The sequence below is a fragment of the Betta splendens genome, chromosome 16 (genome assembly GCF_900634795.4).
Source record: "Betta splendens chromosome 16, fBetSpl5.4, whole genome shotgun sequence".
NCBI lineage: Eukaryota > Metazoa > Chordata > Actinopteri > Anabantiformes > Osphronemidae > Betta > Betta splendens.
This window is the reverse complement of record NC_040896.2, coordinates 6,493,848-6,515,187: the sequence shown is the minus strand read 5'-3', so window position 1 is coordinate 6,515,187 and position 21,340 is coordinate 6,493,848. Positions and strand designations below refer to the sequence as shown.

Below are 21,340 nucleotides of genomic sequence, written 5' to 3'. Positions count from 1 at the left end.
CTGGTTTCCCTCACGGAGCAAAGATAGCTACCAGATGATGTCAGGTGTTGGGTTTCACATGTGAGAGCTGCTCACGGCGGCTTGTACGACCATCACTGAGAAAGAACGATGACTCCCACATATGTTGTAACATCAAACAAACTCATGAGGAAGAAGCTTGTGTCCAAGGTGAGAAGTTAAGGTTCAGAATCTCATTCAAAAAAGATGCAAACTGCCCCTTTTATGATGTAATAACCAGGAAGCAATTGAGTGAATGTTCACTGACGACTGCAGTAGCTGATTCGAAGCATTTCATTAATTGTGGTTCCATAAAAACTCCCCAGTGGTGCAAAGGATGAAGCTGCTGCTTTCAAGCTGTTTGTTCGTTTAAGTGCCACAGTGTTAGAGACGTCCTCATGTTAAACTCGCTGAGTGAGTTAGAAATCAATAAAGCCGAGGTGAAAACTACACTTTGCTCAACGAGTCTGGAGTCTGGATGTGCACGAACAAAACCAACTGGGTTCAGGTGACATCTGCAACAAGAACCCGTGTCTCTGTGCATTTCTTCCCCTTTGAACATGTTTTAATTTGCTGTCGTCAGGCCGACGCACAGATCAACATGTCTCCCAGCCGACAGTTTGACATCAGGCTCATGAGTCCTGGGGCCTCGCAGGACATCTGACATGGCCTCTGTCCTCACACAAATGAAATAATTAGCACCATAAAACGCAACAAGTCAGAAAAGTTGGGTTTCAGGTCAAGCCAGAGGTCAGAACGAAGACTTGCTCAAAAATCAGGATACTGTAAAACACAGAAACCCTCGAAAAACCAGACGGCAAAACAGACAGTGTTTCTGGACACTCCATCAAATGACTACGGACAGTGGTGAGTTTCTGTTCAGTATGAAAATATGCCATTATATCAAACCTGCACGCGTCTGTCAAATGGGGATTTGTCTGTTTTAGAGCTTTACGTTCACCTAATTGTGTCCAAACATCTTCGTCTTGAGTCAGGTTGTTCAAAAATTTTCCCACAGCAGGTTAAAAATACCATCAGCGTATTTCTCCTTTATCGTCTGGTTCTGGCAGATACAAACGTCCTCGTGCTCTGACTCAGGTCTCTGAGGATATATATGAACATGTGACTCCTACATCTGTGCAGTCCATGAAGGCACCGTCTAAATATACCAGGTCCCGTGTGCTTCAGATGTCCAGTGATGCATTGTCTGTTTGCAGCAGCTTACTCATACATACAATGAGGTTTGACTGGTGTTATGTATGTTCATATGACATGTGATGTGTAATGTTGATGCGGACGAAGACAAACTTCAGCCATAGCGCTGAATTATCCAGGTTTTTATTTTCTGACAGTGAAGCCTTGGGATGATGCAGTCTGTTGTGGAGTTGATTTTCTGTCCGAATAAGCAAATACAGCAGCTGGTAAAACAGTCGTCATTTATCCTTTCAAGGTCCCCAGAGGATGAAACTGAGCCAGGCTAATGACACTTCTGTTCTTCAGCATCACTGTCAGGTAACAATTTACCCTTTGTCCATAAGGTCCCAAACATCCTGTGAGCACATTTCCATTCATGTTTGAGTGGGTATTCTGGGTCCTCAGAGGATGAACCAAAGTCAACTTTTCCACCTTCACATCAAAAGGTGAACTGTTGTTTGAGTGGTAACAGGACAACAACACAACAGCATTGTCTGCATAAAGCAATACCTCCACCATCATTGTTGTAGTTAGAGACTCTCTAACGGGTCTAATTATACATCAGTCAGTTACTGGATTCGGTGATTCCTCCACTAACTCCTCAGTAACACTCACTGGACTGATGGGAGTTTGATAAATTGCTGCTTCGCTGCTCTTCAAGGTCACAAACCATCTGTGAGGCTTTGGCAGGATTTCCACCGTGTTAAGACGTGTGGCGTGTTAAGTGCAGCCCAGATGAGTGGCTTCAGGCTGGCCTCTCATCGCTGACAGCTCACAGTCCATCTGATCGATGGGGGTTTTTCTGCGTTGTGTTCTACCAGGCGTCATCATGCATCTAAAGCCCCTTTGAAAGTCTTCCTCTTGGTTCCACTGTGGACACTTTAGCTAATGAGTTCCGCGGTTGATAGTGTCTGGATTGATCTACAGTCCAGTACTAAAACCCACTCTCAACAGAGTGAACATACCATCAGGCAGAAGGTCACGACCTGTGTGTGCAAGGGGTTATTGAGGAGGGGAGGGGCTACAGGCAGGGGTAGATTTATAATCCAATAATCCTGTATAACAAACAGTCAGTAGCTCTGTTTTTATTTGGAGTGCTAGAAAATCTATTAATATCTGGACATGCTGAGAAAGCACTCTTGATGTGAGCAGCTGTCATCGTATGTTGTCATCGATTTCCTGTTCTGTGAGATGAAAAGTGATCTGAGGCTGGTTTGACAGTGAATTCCTCTTTTAGGCTGCGAGTCTGTTTTCCAAACACTGTCGAATCACATCAAAAGTGGAAGCAGCTCAGCTCCCAGCATCCTTTGCAGCTGTCATATGATCCGCCTGCTGACTCAGAGCATCACAAGATCTCGCACCTGGCTATTGCAAAGCCGAGTTGGCTCAGTAATGGGGAGAAGGAATCTTGTATCACAGCAGAAAAAAAAAACCGACATCCCGTTTTCTATACGCGCCCCTGATTCATATGCCTCCCCAGGAACACATTACGTGACACTATTCCCTCTCACTTTTGAAATCAATTGTGACTAAGTACTAAAAAGCATCAGACCTCATTGAGATTCTTCTTTCCTGCCAATGTACTTACGTATCCTAAGAGCCTTTAAATCCAGCTCTGACCTGTGGGCACTTTTCATTGACCAGTTCAGAGATTAGCGCAGCAGACACCAAAGAGATTTTAAAGGCTTGTTTGGATTCCAACAGATTGGATTGTGCGTCCTTTTTATTTTAAGCTGAGGTTGTTAATCAAGGAAAATGCAGGTGAGTCAGGAAGTTGTATGATGCTGCACATTGTCAGGACTCGAAGCAGGCGGCGGACCCACATGCACAGCACGGAGGCACGAGGATGATTGTAAGACACGGGTTTATTTGATAAGGCAGAGTCAGGCGGTCCAGGTCATACACAAAAAGGGCTCGGCAAAAGTACAGGCAGGGATAAGGCAAAACTCACGGTCAGATAGTTATTCCAGGTTCTTTTCACAGGCGACGGTACGAACAAGGATCAGGCAGGATACACGGTCAAGGTAATCAGGGTCAAACACGAGGGAACTAGACACGACACGGTGGAACGGAGTGTGGAACTAAAGAAACTCGGAAACTAACGAAACTCATGAAACTCGGGAAACACGGAACACTCAAGAAACTCGGGACACTAATGAAACTCGACAATCTGGCGGCTTGAGTCTGTGAGAGCTGGAGGTTATATACTGATGAATGATTGCTAATTACGGACAGGTGTGGATACTGAGAACCGGTTAGTGAAACGACTGACTGAACAGGAAGTTTACAAAATAAAACAGGATGTGGCGTGACAACAAGACATGGCGTGACAACAAGACATGGCGTGAAACATGACACACATCACGTCCTAAAACCAGATTAAAAGCCCAATGTAAACCTGGTGCTGATCAAAGGGTGCTATTGTCATTCAACTGGAGCAACTGGAGACTCAAACATTTTCATTTGTGTTCATGCGCCTTCAAATCGTTGAATGACTGGTACTCAAGTAATGCAGGCAGACTACTGCTCCCAGGCGCCACCTGGTGGCTGTAGATGTGTGTGCATATCTAGCACTCACCACTAGAACCACTAGTGTTCCGTTTTGCATTTAGTCCTGGTTCGGCTGCTCTCGCCCTTTGAACCCAGAGCTGTGGACTCCTGTGTCCAGTGTTTGGTCCAGTAATGTTACATTCTGTTCTAAGCTACATCCCATTGGTTCAAGCTCATCGTTACAAACACAAATGGGATTATCAGAGATGTTCTGTTCTCAGTTCACCTACAACTCAATCCAAACAGATTAGATTTCTGCTTTTAGTACTGCAGCATTTTACAAAAACACTGGTCTCTGTTAACATGTGTAGTCAGACTGAGGTCAGATCACCAAGCTGCAGAAATATAATAGGAACACGAGGATGATGGGAGTGTGTAATGAGGCTGAACTCGCTCATTCAGTAGGTCAGTTAGATGGACTGAGGCGTCCTCCCGGCCTGCTGCGTGGAGCCAAACAGACCAAACACCATACAGACGGTTTACTAGAACACGCACAGTGACTCACAGCTGCATCACAGGGTTTTACCTTCAGGTCTGGATCAGGATCAGGTGAAGCAACCAAAGAGCTGCTGGAAACATGATATTTTAGTCAAATGAATATGTTTGGTAAATAAATGCTAATGCTAACTGTCACACTCAAGTCACAGCTGTGGCAAAAAATGACTTCACTGTCACATCTGGAAAACAAGCAAACAACGTGTCCAATTCAGCCTTAAAACACAACAGGTTTTTAGTGAAATTCCTCTCAGACTTTGTTTCAGAAAAACTCGCTCGCTCGTGGATGCACGAGCTATTTTACTTTCTAATTTCATCAGAAATATTTTACTTTCTAATTTCATTAGAAAGTAAAATATCCCATCATGCTCAACGAATAATCAATGCATCTCAATTTCATGTCTGATTTTGCTGCATTTGATATAAATAACTCTTGATACTAAGTAAGTGATTATGCAAATAAATGTGTGAATAAATTACCATGTTTGCAGCAGGTTTTATAACTAGTGCAGCAATGTTTGTTCCTCTTGATGTTCATCCTAAACAGCATAGAAAAATGAATGAGGGCAAAAAGTCCCCTTTCAAATGAAAGGCATTCTCTGCACATTTCCTGATCTCATAAGAACAAACATCTTCTGTGCTTAGACGTGAAGCGTGTCTCTGGATCTGACTGTGACATCTGAGCCGTGAGGCGCTCGTCGGCCGCGGACCACAGCTCCATCGCCTCCTTCTGTGTCACTGTCACGTGCCGAGGAGAAAATTATCAACGAATCCTGTCAGAAACTGGCAGCGGCACAAAGTCATTCATGATTCCTGGCATCTAATCTGCTTCAGCGGCCGGCTGCTGTGCGTCTGTGCCGTCCACAGATGCATGCATGTGCTGTGGTGTTTAGGGGATTAGTTTTTATTCTGAGCAGGGAGAGAAAACCCCCGATCTCACGCACGCTGGAACCAAAGCCTGTTTCACAAACACAAGCTGGACGCTCACATTCATAACTTTGCTGTGGTCTGTCGTGTGCTGATCCGCCTCCAAGTTCCCTCTTTGGGGATTAGTCGTCTGCACGAGACGTCAAAGTGCTGCAGTGCCTTTAATTCACATTTTCACGTGGGGAGGGGTTTGCACACAAATTGCTGACAAGCAAAAATCAGATGCGCTCAAAGACGTGGCTTAAGTGAGTCTCTTTAAAGGCGCGCCAGGATCGCGACCCCACAGAAGACGCTCTGGGTGGACTCTCATTAGAGACAACAGCTGAGGCCTCCACGCAGATTAAAAAGCTAAAAGGTCTATTTGTGCATAGACGCTCTGGTCTGTGGAAAAGCACCGGTTCCAAGCCTTCGTTGATAAAAGACAGATTCACTGAGGTTTGATTTCAGCAGCTTCACGTGAGCTTGTTAGAAATGATAGATCTGATGAGATGTTTATCACATGGCTTGTTCTCCGGTATTGTTCATCTGAATCCTTGTCCTTTCATTTGTTTTGTCTCGGTTTTTATTACAAAAACAAGCAACAGAATGAACGGAGTCTGCTGCAGGAATAATCCCGTGTAGCGTGTGATTATGAGAGCGGACCGGGCCGGGACGGCAGCAGGACGACCACATGTCACTGGCAGCAAAGACAACAGGCTTGAGCAGAGGAGTCCTGGTGCTGCTGTGCGCTGGACACGAGCCAGCGCTGCTCTGCTGATGCAGACGCCACATTGAACGTCTCAGCCAGGAGGGATCCAGGCCTCTAGTAGCCCCGGTGGGTGCCTGCTTTAGAGGAAGGTCCCAGGACCAGATCCCATGATTTATTTGGCTCTGACTCTGGATCAGTTGGAGAATGTACTGACGGGCTCTACCTGCCTCTAGTTTGCTAATTTTCTTTCCTAATTACGCTGCCACATGACAAACATGCTGCTGTGATCAGACCCGTTTCCCTCTCTGCTAAAGTGGCTGTAAGTTCTAAGATTTGACAGGCGAGATTCCTGGGGGTCAAAGGTCAAGCTTTATTATTCCTCCCCCCTAATTGGCTGTATTTATTTCAGACATGGCTGACCTTTCCTGTGGGGCCGTATATAATTAAACCCTCGTCCTTCGTTAACACTGACAGGTGAACCCCATTTGCAGATGCCAGTTCACCTTTGGGCCACATCTTCTGCAGCTGCCACCAGATGATGCAGGATGAATACGGGTCACAGCCACCTTCATGTGTTTAGGCTGCCAACCGAAGTAGAGCCAACCTGACACCGACATCACCGACCGATGTAAAAGCCAAGCATCCGCTGCTGAACTCCAGTCTCCCTCCTCTGTCTGTCCAGCCCAGCAGATGCTTCATGTTCTGCCTGGGGGAGAAGAGGATTCACAGGGCTGTGAAACAAGCAGGTGGGTGAACATGGATTAATTAAAATGGATGTTGAGCCCCAATACAGCATCACATAGACTCTAAAGGCAGAGCATCTGCTCCTGGTCTGAACAAACAATCCAGACAGACAGTAATGGAGCCGCTGCGAGGTTAGAAAAGCAAGTTTTGCAAATGTCATTTTCAATAAATACAAACAGATGCTGCTTCAAGACTAACTTAAATAAAGGCTCAATGCACTGGACTTGAACCCAGCTTGTGTGAGATCATTTGAAATCTGCCCGTCGTGGTCGTCTGCTCCCTCAGCCTCCGTTTGCTCTGGCTTGGTGTCCGCGTCCATCGCAGCTGCTGCCGTGTCGCTGCCCTGAAGCCTCTTATCCACAAGGTCTCTCTGGGTGACTGACTTTGCATTATGGGCTGGAAATCATTCACTGACAGTGTCTCTGCGCCTGTTAGCACCAGCTGAACGCTTGGACCGGGCATATTTTGGCTGCGGCCTTTGAGGCATGTTTGGGTGAGTAGAGAAACTAAAGCAAGGAGCAGCTGGAAGCTTCAGCCACTGGAAGCTTCAACCACTGGAAGCTTTATCCACTGGAAGCTTCAGCCACTGGAAGCTTCAACCACTGGAAGCTTCAACCACTGGAAGCTTCAGCCACTGGAAGCTTCAGCCACTGGAAGCTTCAGCCACTGGAAGCTTCAACCACTGGAAGCTTCAACCACTGGAAGCTTCAGCCACTGGAAGCTTCAGCCACTGGAAGCTTCAGCCACTGGAAGCTTCAACCACTGGAAGCTTCAACCACTGGAAGCTTTATCCACTTGAAGCTTTAACAACTGGAAGCTTCAACCACTGGAAGCTTCACTGGAGCGGACATGTGTCCTGCTGATCTCTCACTCAGTCACACATTAATGCTTGTTGTTATAATGATGCAGGTTTATTGATTCACCACTAACGCAACCTTTTACATGCACACATGTTCTCCTTTTAACCTGCTGGGTGAATTCTTGCTGCACCAGCGTTGCTATAAGTCAGTAGGACTCAGTCTCTGCTGCGCCCACAGCTGATCACCTGGATCAGGTGGACCTGGGAGCTCAGATCAGAGCAGGAAACCACTGATGAAGTCTCTTCATTAAAAGCTGTGTGTTGTTTTTACTTTAGACAAGGACACTTCCCTTGTTCTCAACAGATGTTAGCGGTTTGAACTTGGTTTCAGGCGTACAGCTAAAATATGCAGAGGTAAAAAATATCCTTCAAGAAACGTCTGATGCTTTATTCACGAGCGCTGCTCTCACATTTTGTGTGTTCCAAAAAGCCATAATTTCATCTCCGTGCCCATTTGCACAGACACTGGCCAGAGGCACCGAGGTGAGAAAGTGAGGGCAGAAGCTTCTGAGTTTAGTGGAGACTCATGTCTCAAGTGACGCACGGGGACTTTGCACATCAAGAAAAACTTTTCAAGTAATAAAATACAAGTTATAAATCCTGGTTTAAGCTCCTGATTCATTCAATTCTTTGTTGTGTTTATTTTGCTGCCACATGAAGAGTGTTGTTCTGTTATAGGTCAGTTGAGGCATTAGATCTGATATCTGATGTGAACATCTGAACCAAGGGGTACAGTGTGTGTGTGTGTGTGTGTGTGTGTGTGCATATGTGCGTGCATTTTTTTTTGCATACTTGCGTTTTTTTGTGTGCATGCATGTTTTTTGCGTGTGCGTGTTTTTTGCGTGCGTGCGTGTTTTTTTGCGTGCGTGCGTGCGTGCGTGCGGTACTCCTTAGCTCTGCTCCAGGGAGGTGCGTCTCCTCCCATCGTATCCAGCTGTTGTTCAGTCTGACCCGTGCATTTCTGCCCTCTCCCTCCCGGCTGATAGTGATGTTCTGGCCTGGAAACCCGCCAGCACTCACTCAGTGAGCGGATAAAAACATCACAAATCCCCTCAGGGCCGACAGCTTGGGGATTTTACCACCCATATTATTATTTGCACGTCTCTCCAGCACCGCGGACGCGTTGACAAAAATCTGCTTTACGTGCGTCAGCCTGTTGGAAAAGCAGCTGGATGGAACTAAAGCTCCACATCTATGACAACCTGGGTCTTTGTGTGGCTTTAGGCCATTAATGATAATGAACCAGTGTTAATGTTGGCCAAAGCTAAAGACCCATAAAATAAATATGTGTCAGCACTGAAGTATGAGCTCCCAAAGAAGAAGAGCAACACTGAAGCACTTTGTAATATGAATCACTGCTTTAAGAACAATAATCTAATCATGAATAGAGTTTAAACTGGTCGTTTCCCATCAATCTGGTGTTGGATGCTAAATGCAGGAGTTTGAGCAGAGATGTGTATTTGCTATTTTCAGGCCGAGTTCAGGCTGTCACGATCCAAAATTAATGCTATGGAGCAACGTGCACTGAACAGACTGTGTCTGCAACGGTTCCGAGGTTCTGAGCAATATGTGAAGATGAGGCTGATAACACATCTGGATCTTATGAATCTTACTGAATATTTTAAGCAGAAACTAGAAGAATATACACTTTATTTGCGAAACCAGGGGTGTGGAGAGTCAGTAAATACCCTTGAACTCAGGGAGGGACGAGGACGAGGTCCTTTGCTTGTCCCGCGTGGACGCTGCGCTCCGTTACTCTTAGTTACTCATTACCTGCGGATTTACGGTCCCAGCCTTAAATCTGTGGGACGGTTCCAGTTGAGGGAGGGACCGAGACGCGCAGCGCAGCGGAGCGGCAGCTCCTTCACAGCGTCACATCCACGCAACAAACCCGACACGCACACGCGAGCGAGAGCGGGAGAGAGAGCGAGCGAGCGCGCGCACGGACAGACGACCTAAATTATTTTAGTAGCGCAATTATCCCAGAAGTCCCCGAGGTGTTCGCCAGTCGGAAAAAGCGCATTAATGAAGAAGAGGACGACTCCGACGTGACAGATGTTGGAAAAAGTCCGCTGGAGGAAAGAGTCTGATCTGATCAGAGATGGTTTCCCGTTGGAGACGGTGGATGTGAAGGAGGAAGAGGAGGCTGCGGTGCGACGTGAAACCCGGTGAGCGAGGTTTCAAGCTCCTTTTCCCTTTAGAACCAGAAACGACTTCAGTTCAGGAGTTTTAACCTGAGTCCATGAGCGTTTAGAACCAGAGATCAACTTCCTGAGCAGCGTCTCATCTTCGTCTCGTGGCTTCGATCACACGGAACTGTGTTTCATGCAGTAAACTTTCCGCTGACTGACGTGTTTGACTCTTTTTACGGTTACACACAGTTTTGAGGTCGTTTTCATTCTCCAGTCTTTTTCTGTGAAGACGCTGCACCTGCGTTGTTAGTTTTATTCCCTCAGCAGCTCCTTCAATCTTTCGTTCTTATTTTGTTTCTTAAACGCAGCCTCGTGTCCCCGCTTTGGTTTTGTGATTATTGTTGTTGTTGTTGTTGCGAGCGTCCATGTGAAGCCTAATCCTTGGAGAGTTTGTTCCATAAACCTAAAACGGGCCCAGTGTTTTAACTGCTGCAGCAGAACCACAGCCACAGGAGCTGCAGCCTCGTTTCCACCTCTGCGCCTCTAGTTTGTGTGTTTGGATCACACGCGGTTTCTTTGTTAGGGACTGGTTCCGATAGAGTCCAGGGTCGGTCCAGTAGCGACGGTGAGGGGAAAGAACAGCTGCTTTAACGCGGACTCATCCTGTGGTTCTGGCAGAACCGAGGGTTTCAGTCCTGGGATTCTGCCAAACGGGCAGTTTAAGCACCTTGTTACGAAATGATTCACGGATCCAGATCGAACTGCAAACAGTTCATGTGTTTGTACATTGTGCAGATCGGATCAGACAAACTTCTGTAGCAGTGTTCTGTATTAAAGCGCTGCCGGAGCGAACTGGGAATGTTCCACTGCAGCTGTGACTGCTCTCCAGCTGCAGTCTGAGGAGGAGGTGCAGCCCGGAACGAGCCTTGTTCCTCCGCTCTTCCTGCTCTTCTTCCTGCTCTTCCTCCTCTTCTTCCCCCTCTTCTCCCTCCTCTTTGTCCTGCTCTTCTTTCTCTGCTCTTCTTCCCCCTCTTCTTCCTGCTCTTCTTCCTGCTCTTCCTCCTCTTCTTCCTGCTCTTCCTCCTCTTCTTCCTGCTCTTCCCCCTCTTCTTCCTCCTCTTTGTCCTGCTCTTCTTCCTCCTCTTCTTCCTGTTCTTCTTCCCCCTCTTCTTCCTCTACTCTTCTTCCTCCTCTTCTTCCTGCTCTTCTTCCTCCTCTTCTTCCTCCTCTTCTTCCTGCTCTTCCTCCTCTTCTTCCTGCTCTTCCTCCTCTTCTTCCTGCTCTTCTTCCTGCTCTTCCTCCTCTTCTTCCTCCTCTTCTTGCTGCGCTTCTTCCTGCTCTTCCTCCTCTTCTTCCTGCTCTTCCTCCTCTTCTTCCTCCTCTTCTTGCTGCGCTTCTTCCTGCTCTTCCTCCTCTTCTTCCTGCTCTTCTTCCTCCTCTTCTTCCTGCTCTTCCTCCTCTTCTTCCTGCTCTTCCTCCTCTTCTTCCTCCTCTTCTTGCTGCGCTTCTTCCTGCTCTTCCTCCTCTTCTTCCTGCTCTTCCTCCTCTTCTTCCTCCTCTTCTTGCTGCGCTTCTTCCTGCTCTTCCTCCTCTTCTTCCTGCTCTTCTTCCTGCTCTTCTTTCTCCTCTTCCTCCTCTTCTTCCTGAGACTAATCTGTTGCGTGTGAGCGTGTGTTCCTTTCATCGGGTTCACAATCAACTCAAGCTCCTTCATGAAAATATGGATCTGGGGCAGAACGTGTGGCTCGTCTTCATGCGCCGTGCGTGCGAGCCCCATTCAAGTCGTGAATATAAAGGCGCAGTTCTTGGTGCCGGTGGCAGCAGCAGGTCCAGAGGCCCGAGGCTCCGCCGCTGCCTCGCGCTGTTCAACCAGAACAAGACGCAGCTTTTCGCTGCACGGCTTCTTTGATGCTCGTGTCCTTTCCATCTTATTGTGCACTTTCTTTTCACCTCCTACTCAGCTTCCTTCGAATGAATTAAGCACTTTCCAGCCGGTGTCTATTTTTGAAGCAGAGCAGCTGGTGTAGGGTTTAGTGGCAGCGTAGGAGCTGGAGCGGAGCAGGGTCAGGGAAGACGCAGGAAGCTGCAGCCTCGGCCTCAGACGCTCTTTTCCCTCAGCACCTGCCACAACAACGAGTTGGTCTTTACTCTGGAAGCTCATACTGACAGAAAGCTGATTGGAGGCATTGGAGCGAGGCTGAGGCGACGTATTTTTACCACTGTGCCTGAACATCTCATCACTGTCTCAGACACAGAGTTGCTGCAGAACCTCCCCTCAGCTCGTTAAGATCCGTCAGGTGACAGGTTACAGGTTATAAATTACAGATTACTGGTTATTAATTACAGGTTACAGGTTATAAATTACAGGATACAGGTTCTAAGTTACAGGTTATAAATTACAGATTACTGGTTATTAATTACAGGTTACAGGTTATAAATTACAGGTTACAGGTTCTAAGTTACAGGTTATAAATTACAGATTACTGGTTATAAATTACAGGTTACAGGTTATAAATTACAGGTTACAGGTTCTAAGTTACAGGTTATAAATTACAGATTACTGGTTATTAATTACAGGTTACAGGTTATAAATTACAGGTTATAAATTACAGGTTATAAATTACAGATTACTGGTTATAAATTACAGGTTACAGGTTATAAATTATAGGTTATAAATTACAGGTTACAGATGAGTCTGTTCTCTTCGACGAAGCTCCACAAACGTTGACTTTTCATGTTAGACATTTCAAACATTGGATCTAAGAGAAAGATTCAAAGTTCATGCTGTTCGGGCGCATGTGAGGCCGATCCAGGTCAGTGTGGCTTCAGTGGAGCCCGTGTTCCCACTGACCCGTCCGTCATCTTCCTTTGTGTTTGCTCTAAAGCCGGTTCCTATCTGTTTGTCGCATCATGAGGTCTCAACGCTTTCATGTGCTGCCTTCAGGGTCGGACTGAGAAAAAGTGCATCTTTATTCCTATTTGTACCATTAGATGCACTGAGACGACAAAGCCACACAAAGGCTCCTGGTGCAGAGTTTGAGAATGGGCCCAGGAGGAAGCTGTGACGACGGTGCTGTTATTCAGAACCGCTGCACACAATGTATGAGCTGCGTCTGAGCTCGCCCACATGACGTCCTGCATTCATGCCCGCTTCCTGTCCTCCAGACGTTTGGACAAAGCAGCAAGGAAGAATAGAACCGAGGCACTGACCGTAAAGCTCCATTAACTGGCTCTAAGTCGCTGCTCCGTCCACAGCAGGTCCAGACTCTGAGACCTGCAACATGGCAGCAGACAGAGGCTGAAGGACCGGACCAATGCTGACTCACCACCAAACCTCATGAAAAGACTGGAACCGTAGAAGTCAAAGGTTCAGTGACCCACCATTCATCAGCTCATCTGCTTCCAGGGCTGGAGTCAGTCCCAGCTGTCACTGGGCCGTCATACATGTTTAGAGTTCCTGCTGTTTGTTACTTTGCTAAAGCAACCGCAGTGTTTCCGTGTTTAGTTTTTACCAGTCGCCGGCCTGCGCTCTGCTCTGTTAGTGTTTTACCCACTGTGCCTGTTTGACTTTGCACTAAAACATTGTTCTGTGAGCTTCTGGGTGGTGGCGTGCGTTCTGGCTCCTTCCCGTTCGTTGGTTTGTGGGTCCTGGTGTCGCTCCATGGGGGGTCGTCTGCGCGGCCGTATCCCTCCGCTCTGCGTGAGCACGTGTGTCCGTGTCCTTCCGCCCCAGTGAGCAGACATGGCTGGTTTGAACCCCCGTTACTCCCCTTCACTCCTTTCACCTCATTTCTCCTGATTTCCTGTTCCACAGTAGCTTTATTTTCTAACCTCGTCATTCGCCTGCAGTCATCGGCTCTTTCTTTAGATGGGGCTCATCGGCGGCGACAGGTGTGACGTCTGCTCCGTCGTGTCCCAGAGTTTACGGTTTATTGCAGCCGCTGACAGTTCGTGCTGTAACTGCAGTTCAACCAGTTTGTGCCTTGTGACCCTGTGTCTTTAACGGCCTGACCTCCCATCATCCCTCCGATGTAGCGCATTGTTTCCGTTAGTGGAGACGACCTAATTTGTCACATCACATAGAAGCTGCACTGAGACTAATTCCCTTCCCTCATTTATTCGTGCTATTATTAATATTGCAGACGGAGCAATATGTGGGTCCTACTGTAGCTCTGTCCTCGTCACAGAGGGATCACTACGGTGCTTTAGGCACTTCCAGACGCCTCTACAAGGGTTAATGCTGTGACACAGGCCTGTCATGGTGCTCTGGAGTCACCTGACTCCATTCATTCCCGTCACTCCCCCTCTTGCATTTCAAACATTGTCTTCATTTACCATCCTGTGTTTGCATTTCTCTTTAGTTTGCGTGCTATGCAGCCGACGGCTGATGTCCTGCCAGCAAACCTTTTACTATTTGCTGCTGCAGGCAGCGGGTCTCGGAGCGTCCCGTTGCAGCCGGCGCCAGTCTGCACCACCAGCACACACTCAAACGCTTTTAACAAGCGCACACGCTCGCGCAGAGAATCACTCAGGAAAGTGCAAAGACGCAGGCTCAGGCCGCTGATCCCTGCTCTGTTGTTCTGTTCCAGCTGCTCTAATTGGGGATTTGAGCCAGGCTCTTGTGTTTCTCCCTGTGACGCGCTCAAAATAGCACTTTGACAAGTGTCAGCAGGGCTCGGACCGCGCTGCTTGGCACCGACGCAAACATCCAAACAAAGGGAACCACGACCAACGTCCAGCGACCCGAGAGGGTCGTGTTCCTGTGTGATGAACCTGTAGCAAAGGACGCTCCCCACCAGAGCCTTCACCTCAGTAACTGCACACCAGCTGTCACAGTTTGCTGCCGGGCACGAAGCAACAGGCAGTTCCCGAGTGAGAAGTAGCAGTTAAGGTAAAACTTAAAAGAGGCTAATGAGGAAATAATGCTGCTGAGAAGAAGTTCATGTTATAGAATAATTGCCTCCTCTTTGCTTCTGGCCAGAGGGATGATGATGAGCATCTCTGTTCAATGTGGGACAAGGCTCCTGTTAACAGAGCTGAGCTGAAAAACAGCTGGTGACCAGCCTCTGATTCTGTCACAGTCACAATCAGTCCAGTAATGACTCAATCTGCTGCAAGGAAAGTTTAACTGGCCACTGGCCACAGGCTGATGGAAGCCGTGGACGCTCTGGTGACAGAGCCCAGAGGGCGACAGGACGAAGAACCCAGAAGACGGCTCCGGCTCGGCCAGAGCCTCGTCTGAGGAGAGGTTCTGTCCCGTCGGCTTCATACTGTTTGGCATGGGGACGGTTTATTAGGTAAGAGCTGTGGAGAGCGACTGGTTCAAGTTATGCAAAAAGGTTCATGCAGGGAAGTTAGAGGGCAGCTTCATATCACTTCAGTTAAAAGCAGCTCAGCTCAAACTGAACATTGGGCTAAACTGCCTTAATAACGTCACTGCATCGCTGTTTCCAGGAACGTTTTATAATTGCCTACAAACACAGAGCTGTCAATCATAAAAACAGAGCCTAGTTTCCATTTTCTGTTTTCCTCTTTGTTTAATTTCAAAGGATTTTAGTAAGGTCTTTGTTTTTAAAAGTCTCCTGCTTTGAATCTGCCTTTTGAGCGACTGCTTTCACCCTGATTCAAACAGCTTCAGTAATAAAACAACACATGGCTGAGCTGTGACCACGCAGGGTGAGAAATAAATGTCAACACGCCAAATGAATTTAGCTCCTGACTTTCTAATTTAAAGCGCGGGGTCAGTGCTGGGCGCAACTGCAGGGTCGCGACCTTTGGCTGCACTGTAGCTTTATGACGATGAGGGAACTCCTGAGCCCAGATTGGCTGAACAGGCTCAGAAACCAACGGCCACCGGCGGAGATATCACACACCTGCCGGCCTCCGTCTCTCACGACGGGCTCACTGGGGATCAGCACGTTTAAATGGAGCCCCTCCCATGTGTCACGCTAACAAAGGTGAGCAAGGCTGAGAAATGCTGGAAGGACAGAGTTGGGATAAACATTCGATTCAAGCAGGGGAAAGACAGAAAATAAACCAAAGGGAAATCAGACTGACCTAAAGAAACAAAGTTCAAGTGAAACATGGTTGTGAGCAGCTGGAGGTTAGTACTTACTGTACTAACAGACTAACAGACATGTCCTGGGACTGTAAGAGCGCCATTATCAGACTGTGACTCAGCTCCGTCGGCCGCTCTGAGGCTCTGAGGGTCTCTGAGGCTCTGAGGGTCTGAGGGTCTTTGAGGGTCTTTGAGGGTCTGAGGCTCTGAGGCTCTGAGGGTCTGAGGCTCTGAGGGTCTCTGAGGCTCTGAGGGTCTGAGGGTCTCTGAGGGTCTTTGAGGGTCTGAGGCTCTGAGGCTCTGAGGCTCCGAAGTCTCTGGAAGCTGGAGGCTGAACCGCTGCTCAACAGACCTGCGGGCGTTAGAGAGGAGCGTCGCTGAGTGTGGATTCCTGCTGCTGGTTGAACGTTTCCTGTGCGTCTTTGGGACATAGTTGATGTGAGTGGACGTCGTCGGATGCTTAATTTAGATCACGTACTTGATGTTATGCAATGCGTGTCTGCGCTGTCTGGTTTGTTGCTTCTGGACCCTCCTCCATTGTCTGCATGTTGCGTTTGAACTTTGCTTTCATCATCACAGATATTTATTTTATGCGTTGCGACTGAAAACCTGAGTTTAGACATGATTTTACTTGGATCAGTGGAAGTGGCTTGTTACATGTATGTCGACCCTGTGTGTTTGTGGTTGTCCTTTACTCAGAAGCCTTGTCCAGTTGCACTGGACATGAAATCCAGCCAGGATCAGAGGAAGACCTACCTACTGTATGTAGTGTAGAGGAGGTTTGGTGTTAGCGGCCCTTAGCCTTTATTGGTCGTTAGCCATCCATAATGCATATTGTCACCCTGTTGCTGGCTCTGACCTCAGTCAGTCCAGATTCCTGGCTCGTAGAAGGGGCAGCTCCCCTAGTGGAGACCTCCTCTACACAAGAGGCCACACGCTAACAATTAATAGAAGCTCACATGTGGAAACTTTATGGGTGTTGAGTGTTGTTAAGTAATTTTCTGCCTTTGGATGGATAAAATATGAAGTGAGACACTTTCTCTGATAATCTGCTTCTTATTCAGCACTTTACAGAAAGATAAAGTAGCACTAAGTCTAATACGTAACGATTCTTCTGCATGACACCAGCTACTGTAACAAACAAATGCGGGGCAGCACAGACTGCTCAAATCGGCTTGCTTCATTCTTAGGAACAACCTGGAGCAACGAGCTGATGAGTTTTCTTCCTGTCTTTTCTCTCCAGGCGTCTCTAAAGAACATGTCACTGACAGACCCACGCATCCTCACAGGACGGAACTCGAGGCTCATTCCTACTTGACGACCACTGGTTATGAAAATCTGCACTCTGAGTCTGAACTGGTACGTGGACACAAAACCCAGATCAGATGCGAACGTGTCTGCATCAGCGGTGACTCAGGTCTGACTGGATGTGTCTGATTTCAGGTTGGGGGTAAGATGTATGTGGAGCCAGTTGTCCGGTGGGCGGCGTGGATCCTCCTGCTCCAGTTTGGACTGGGAGCGTCTGCAGGAAGCTGTCCTCCGCGCTGTGTGTGTCGACCCGACTCCAAAGAAGTGATCTGCTCTGGAAAACACCTGAACTCGGTGCCGGACGGCTTTGCCAGCGACGCCAAGCGTTTAGACTTATCCCACAATAAGATTAAAAGTGTGGGGCGCCGCCAGTTTGCAGGCCTCCAGCAGCTCCAAGAGCTGGACCTCAGTGATAACGTCATCTCCATGATGGAGGTGGAGGCCTTCCAAGGATTACAGAACCTCCGGACACTTTGCATTAAAAACAATCGTCTGAAGATCATTCCCGTTGGGGTGTTCTCCGGCCTCTCCAGTCTGCGCCTTCTGGATCTGAGCCAGAACGAGATCCTGGTTTTCCTGGACTACACCTTCAAAGAGATGGTGAACCTGCAAACCCTGGAGGCCGGGGAGAACGATTTGGTGTTCATTTCACAGCGAGCGTTCTTTGGGCTGCAGAATCTGCAGGAGCTCAACTTGGAGCGCAGCAACCTGACATCCATGCCCACCGAGGCCCTGTCCCAGCTCCAGAGCCTGACCCGGCTCCAGATACTCCGCCTCACCATCTCATCCCTCCCCAACAACGCGTTCCGCAGGCTCCATCGCCTGCGCAGCCTCCTGATCGCTCACTGGCCATCACTGGACACCGTGGCCAGCAACAGCCTGATCGGTCTTAATTTGACCTCACTTGTTATTAGCAACTGCAACCTGAGTGTGATTCCGTACTCAGCGCTTCGCCACCTTGTGTATCTGCGCTTCCTGGACCTGTCCTACAACCCCATCACAGTTATCCAGGGTAATCTGCTAGGAGACCTCCTCAGACTCCAAGAGTTGCACCTGGCAGGGGGGAACCTGCTGCGAATAGAGCCGGGGGCCTTCAGGGGCCTGGCATACTTCCGCATGCTCAACGTGACGTCCAATCAGCTCACTACTCTGGAGGAGAGCGTCTTCCACTCTGTGGGGAACCTTCAGGTTCTGCGGTTGGACGGGAATCCCCTGGCATGCGACTGTCGACTCCTGTGGGTCGTCCGCCGCAGGCTGCGTTTGAACTTTGATGGACACCAGCCGACCTGCTCGTCACCGGACGCCGTGAGGCAGCGAGAATTCAGAGACTTCACTGAGAAGGAGCTGCCGAGGCTTTTCACCTGCCGCCCGGCTCGGATCATGGACCGCCGACCTCAGGAGGCCCGGGTGGAAGAGGGCACCAACGTTCTCTTCTCCTGTAAGGCTGATGGGGATCCCTTTCCCTCCATCACGTGGATCTCGTCCCATAAAAATGTGGTTTCTCCAACAGGACGGATCAGGGTTCTGTCCAATGGTACTCTGGAAGTACGCTACGCCCAAGTTCAGGACAGCGGCACGTATCAGTGCCTGGCAGGAAATGCAGCCGGCAATGACAGCCTGACGGTCGGGCTGTACGTGAAGGGGCTCCCTCGGAACCGAACCATCCCCTTCTTCTCGGAGGAGGGCTGGGTGGAGCCTTCAAACACCCAAGCTGCCAACTCCTCGGCTCAGGTGGCCAAGCCCTACCCGTTCGATGCCAAGACTCTGATCATCGCCACCACCATGGGCTTCCTGTCCTTCCTCAGCTCAGTGGCCATTTGCTTTGTCTTCATGTTCTTCTGGAGTCAGAGCAAAGGCCAGATCAAGCACACAGCAACAATTGACTTTGTTCCGCGTTCTTCCATGGGCGGCGGAGGGGGAGACGGGGCCGAAGGTGGCAGGTTCACCATGAAACTGATTTAGAGGTGAGAGAGGCCCTCGCATGGAGCGTGGCCCTCTCTCTGGGACGGTCAAGGACGGAGCCTTGATTTAACGACCCCTTGAGAAGCCAAATTAGTGCCGGTTTGTTGGACGTGTGCGAGGTCTCGTCTAATTTTAGAGCTGAAAGTTCCATCTCAGCAGCCACTTGACTGTTATCTAACTAATGAATATCCCATGATCCTGGATTTGAAAAGACTCACGGTTGCTGTGCGTTTGTTTTGAACGACTTATACTCTGTTAGACATTTACTCAGCTCATATTTCACATTTGATGCATGTAATTAGGAAATGACTTTCATTTTCACACACGTTTGCTTCACAGTGAGAGCTGACGTCTACCTGTCTAAACATATCAGGTGCTTATTAATCCACATTTCTCAGCTTCACGTCATCGCCGGCTAAAGCTCACCGTGTCCACGCTGCTGGTTCTGCTCACTCACTGATCAGCAGACATCAGAACATAGGAAGCTGTTAATAGACACTGACGCCTCACCTTAATTAGTCTTTGTAGAATGTTTGAGGTTTGTTGCGCTGGAGCTGTGTTTTCTGTTTTCCGGATAGAGCTTAAGTTAAATGATGTAAAGGGAAAACACCCTCATGTACATAGGAATGTAGCCAAATGTCCCGTTTCAAACAAGTCTGTCAGGTCCAGCTGGGATCACGCTTTTATTTTGTACTTTTATTCGATGACATTTGTTTCATCAGACAGTGGAAGCTTTATTTCTTCTTTTTATATTCAAGACTTTTTTTATTTTGTACCCACACAAACACTGAATAAATGTGCCTCAGTAACATTGTCACCGTGGACAGAGACAATGCTCACCTGATCAACAGCATCTTGTGAACATGTAGGTCGGGGCAGGGCTTCACTGGTTTCATCTGCTTTGGGGCTCAGTGTGACTCAGATATGCTACTAGTGTAAAAGCTAACTATGTGCAGCACTGACAGGCTTGTGGGCTCTTTTTTATTTTCACGTCATTAAACGCTTGTATTGAAATCTGCCTTCTGCGTTTGCAATTCCTTGAAATGTTCAATGTCAAATGGAGAGAAAACACAAATCCAATCATCTTAAAACCAATCTCTCAGTGGATCTTTATGTGAAATTGCTATTGTTGGGGAACTGGCAGGAGAAGGGCACATTTGGTTGCGTAACCACAGCGCAGCGGTAATCGCTGTGGAGGAGCGCTGACTTACAGCAGCACCAATATGTCTCCTCTGTAGTTTTTTAATTAGGCTGAAAGATTGTGTGCACAGGAAAAACCACTGTGCTTGTTTCTCTCCCAGCAAATGCAAATGAATCTGTTAGAGGTTTGCTGGCTTCACGCGTCTCCCCGGTGCATATTCTTCACTGCTGACTTCTTATTAGAAAATGAATTTTGCACTTGGGACTGATGAACTGCCTCCACTTCGCCTTAATGCAGTTAAGAGACTGGCGGCGCTCAGAGTGGATGCACTGGGCAGCAACTCATTTTGTCTGTCTCATGCCGTCGCCCAGAATAACCCAGAAAGAAAGAAAATCACGTGTACGAGCAGATTTAAACCCTTTGGATTACCTCTGCACGTCTCAATCTGTTATATAGGTCTGTCTGGCGAGCACTGTCCTCCGCCCGCTCACATTATCTATTTTAATTCAACTATTTGCTCCCATTGGACAGAGAGCCAAGGGGGAGGATTAAAGTGGTGCTCGGCGCCGCTCCGCCCTCGGTGCTGGCATCAACACACCACATTACGGCCTCTTCACATCTGCTGCTATGGAGATCTAAGCTGCGCCAGGCCAGAGAGGAAGGAAGGGTTTCATATTGAGTTGTGGTCATGTGAGTGAACCAGGCTTGAATGGCGGGATCCCTGACAAGCAGCAGTTAAACCAGCAGTGGCAAATAATTCATAGGAAACTAAGTGCTTCAAGGATGAACTAGACCGTTTGAATGGATTCACTGTGTCACAGTCACATCAGCTCAACAAAAGGCACATTCAAAAACTAGTGTTTTTACTGTGTCTGTGTTTGGACACTGAAGATTTTACCTTCGCTCGTTCCTGAAAACAAAAACAACAAACTAATTATCTCTTAGTGAATTATAACCACATCCAACTCAGTGTCGATCATTGTGCGACGCCTTTAGTTTGCTTGTGTTTGTATGAATTAATGATGAAGAACGAGGCGGCGCCTGCCCCAGTTGTGTCCAGACACGTGCTTTATCCAGTTTCAGTCTAATTTATTTACATTTATAGTTTCATTACTGAACTTTCTGTGTTTTAATTTAAAGTTCGGGGACTAATCAAGTTGTGCCTGTGCTAATTTATCTTCTCTGTGGTTATAAATAATAGATCACGTTAATGTTGAAATGAGGTTCTCGTGCTGAGGTGTTCACCACTTTATTAGGTACACCTGTACAGTCCACGTCCATCCAG

General features: G+C 48.0%; 1 protein-coding gene across 3 annotated transcripts; it reads left to right on the top strand.

Moving 5' to 3' along the window:
• Nucleotides 1-9,288: 9,288 nt before the first annotated feature.
• Nucleotides 9,289-19,928, top strand: lingo4b (leucine rich repeat and Ig domain containing 4b). 3 transcript variants are annotated; one of them, XM_029128071.3, is made up of 5 exons: nucleotides 9,289-9,622; nucleotides 14,176-14,477; nucleotides 14,568-14,883; nucleotides 16,888-17,003; nucleotides 17,088-19,928. In XM_029128071.3, the coding sequence occupies exon 5, from the start codon at nucleotides 17,100-17,102 to the stop codon at nucleotides 18,912-18,914; it is 1,815 nt and encodes a 604-aa protein (XP_028983904.1). In that variant the 5' UTR covers nucleotides 9,289-9,622; nucleotides 14,176-14,477; nucleotides 14,568-14,883; nucleotides 16,888-17,003; nucleotides 17,088-17,099; the 3' UTR covers nucleotides 18,915-19,928. The 3 variants fall into 3 exon arrangements, with proteins under 3 accessions (XP_028983904.1, XP_028983903.1, XP_028983905.1); XM_029128070.3 differs by lacking the exons at nucleotides 14,176-14,477; nucleotides 14,568-14,883; XM_029128072.3 differs by lacking the exons at nucleotides 9,289-9,622; nucleotides 14,176-14,477; nucleotides 14,568-14,883 and adding an exon at nucleotides 14,918-16,082.
• The last annotated feature ends 1,412 nt before the right edge of the window (nucleotides 19,929-21,340 follow it).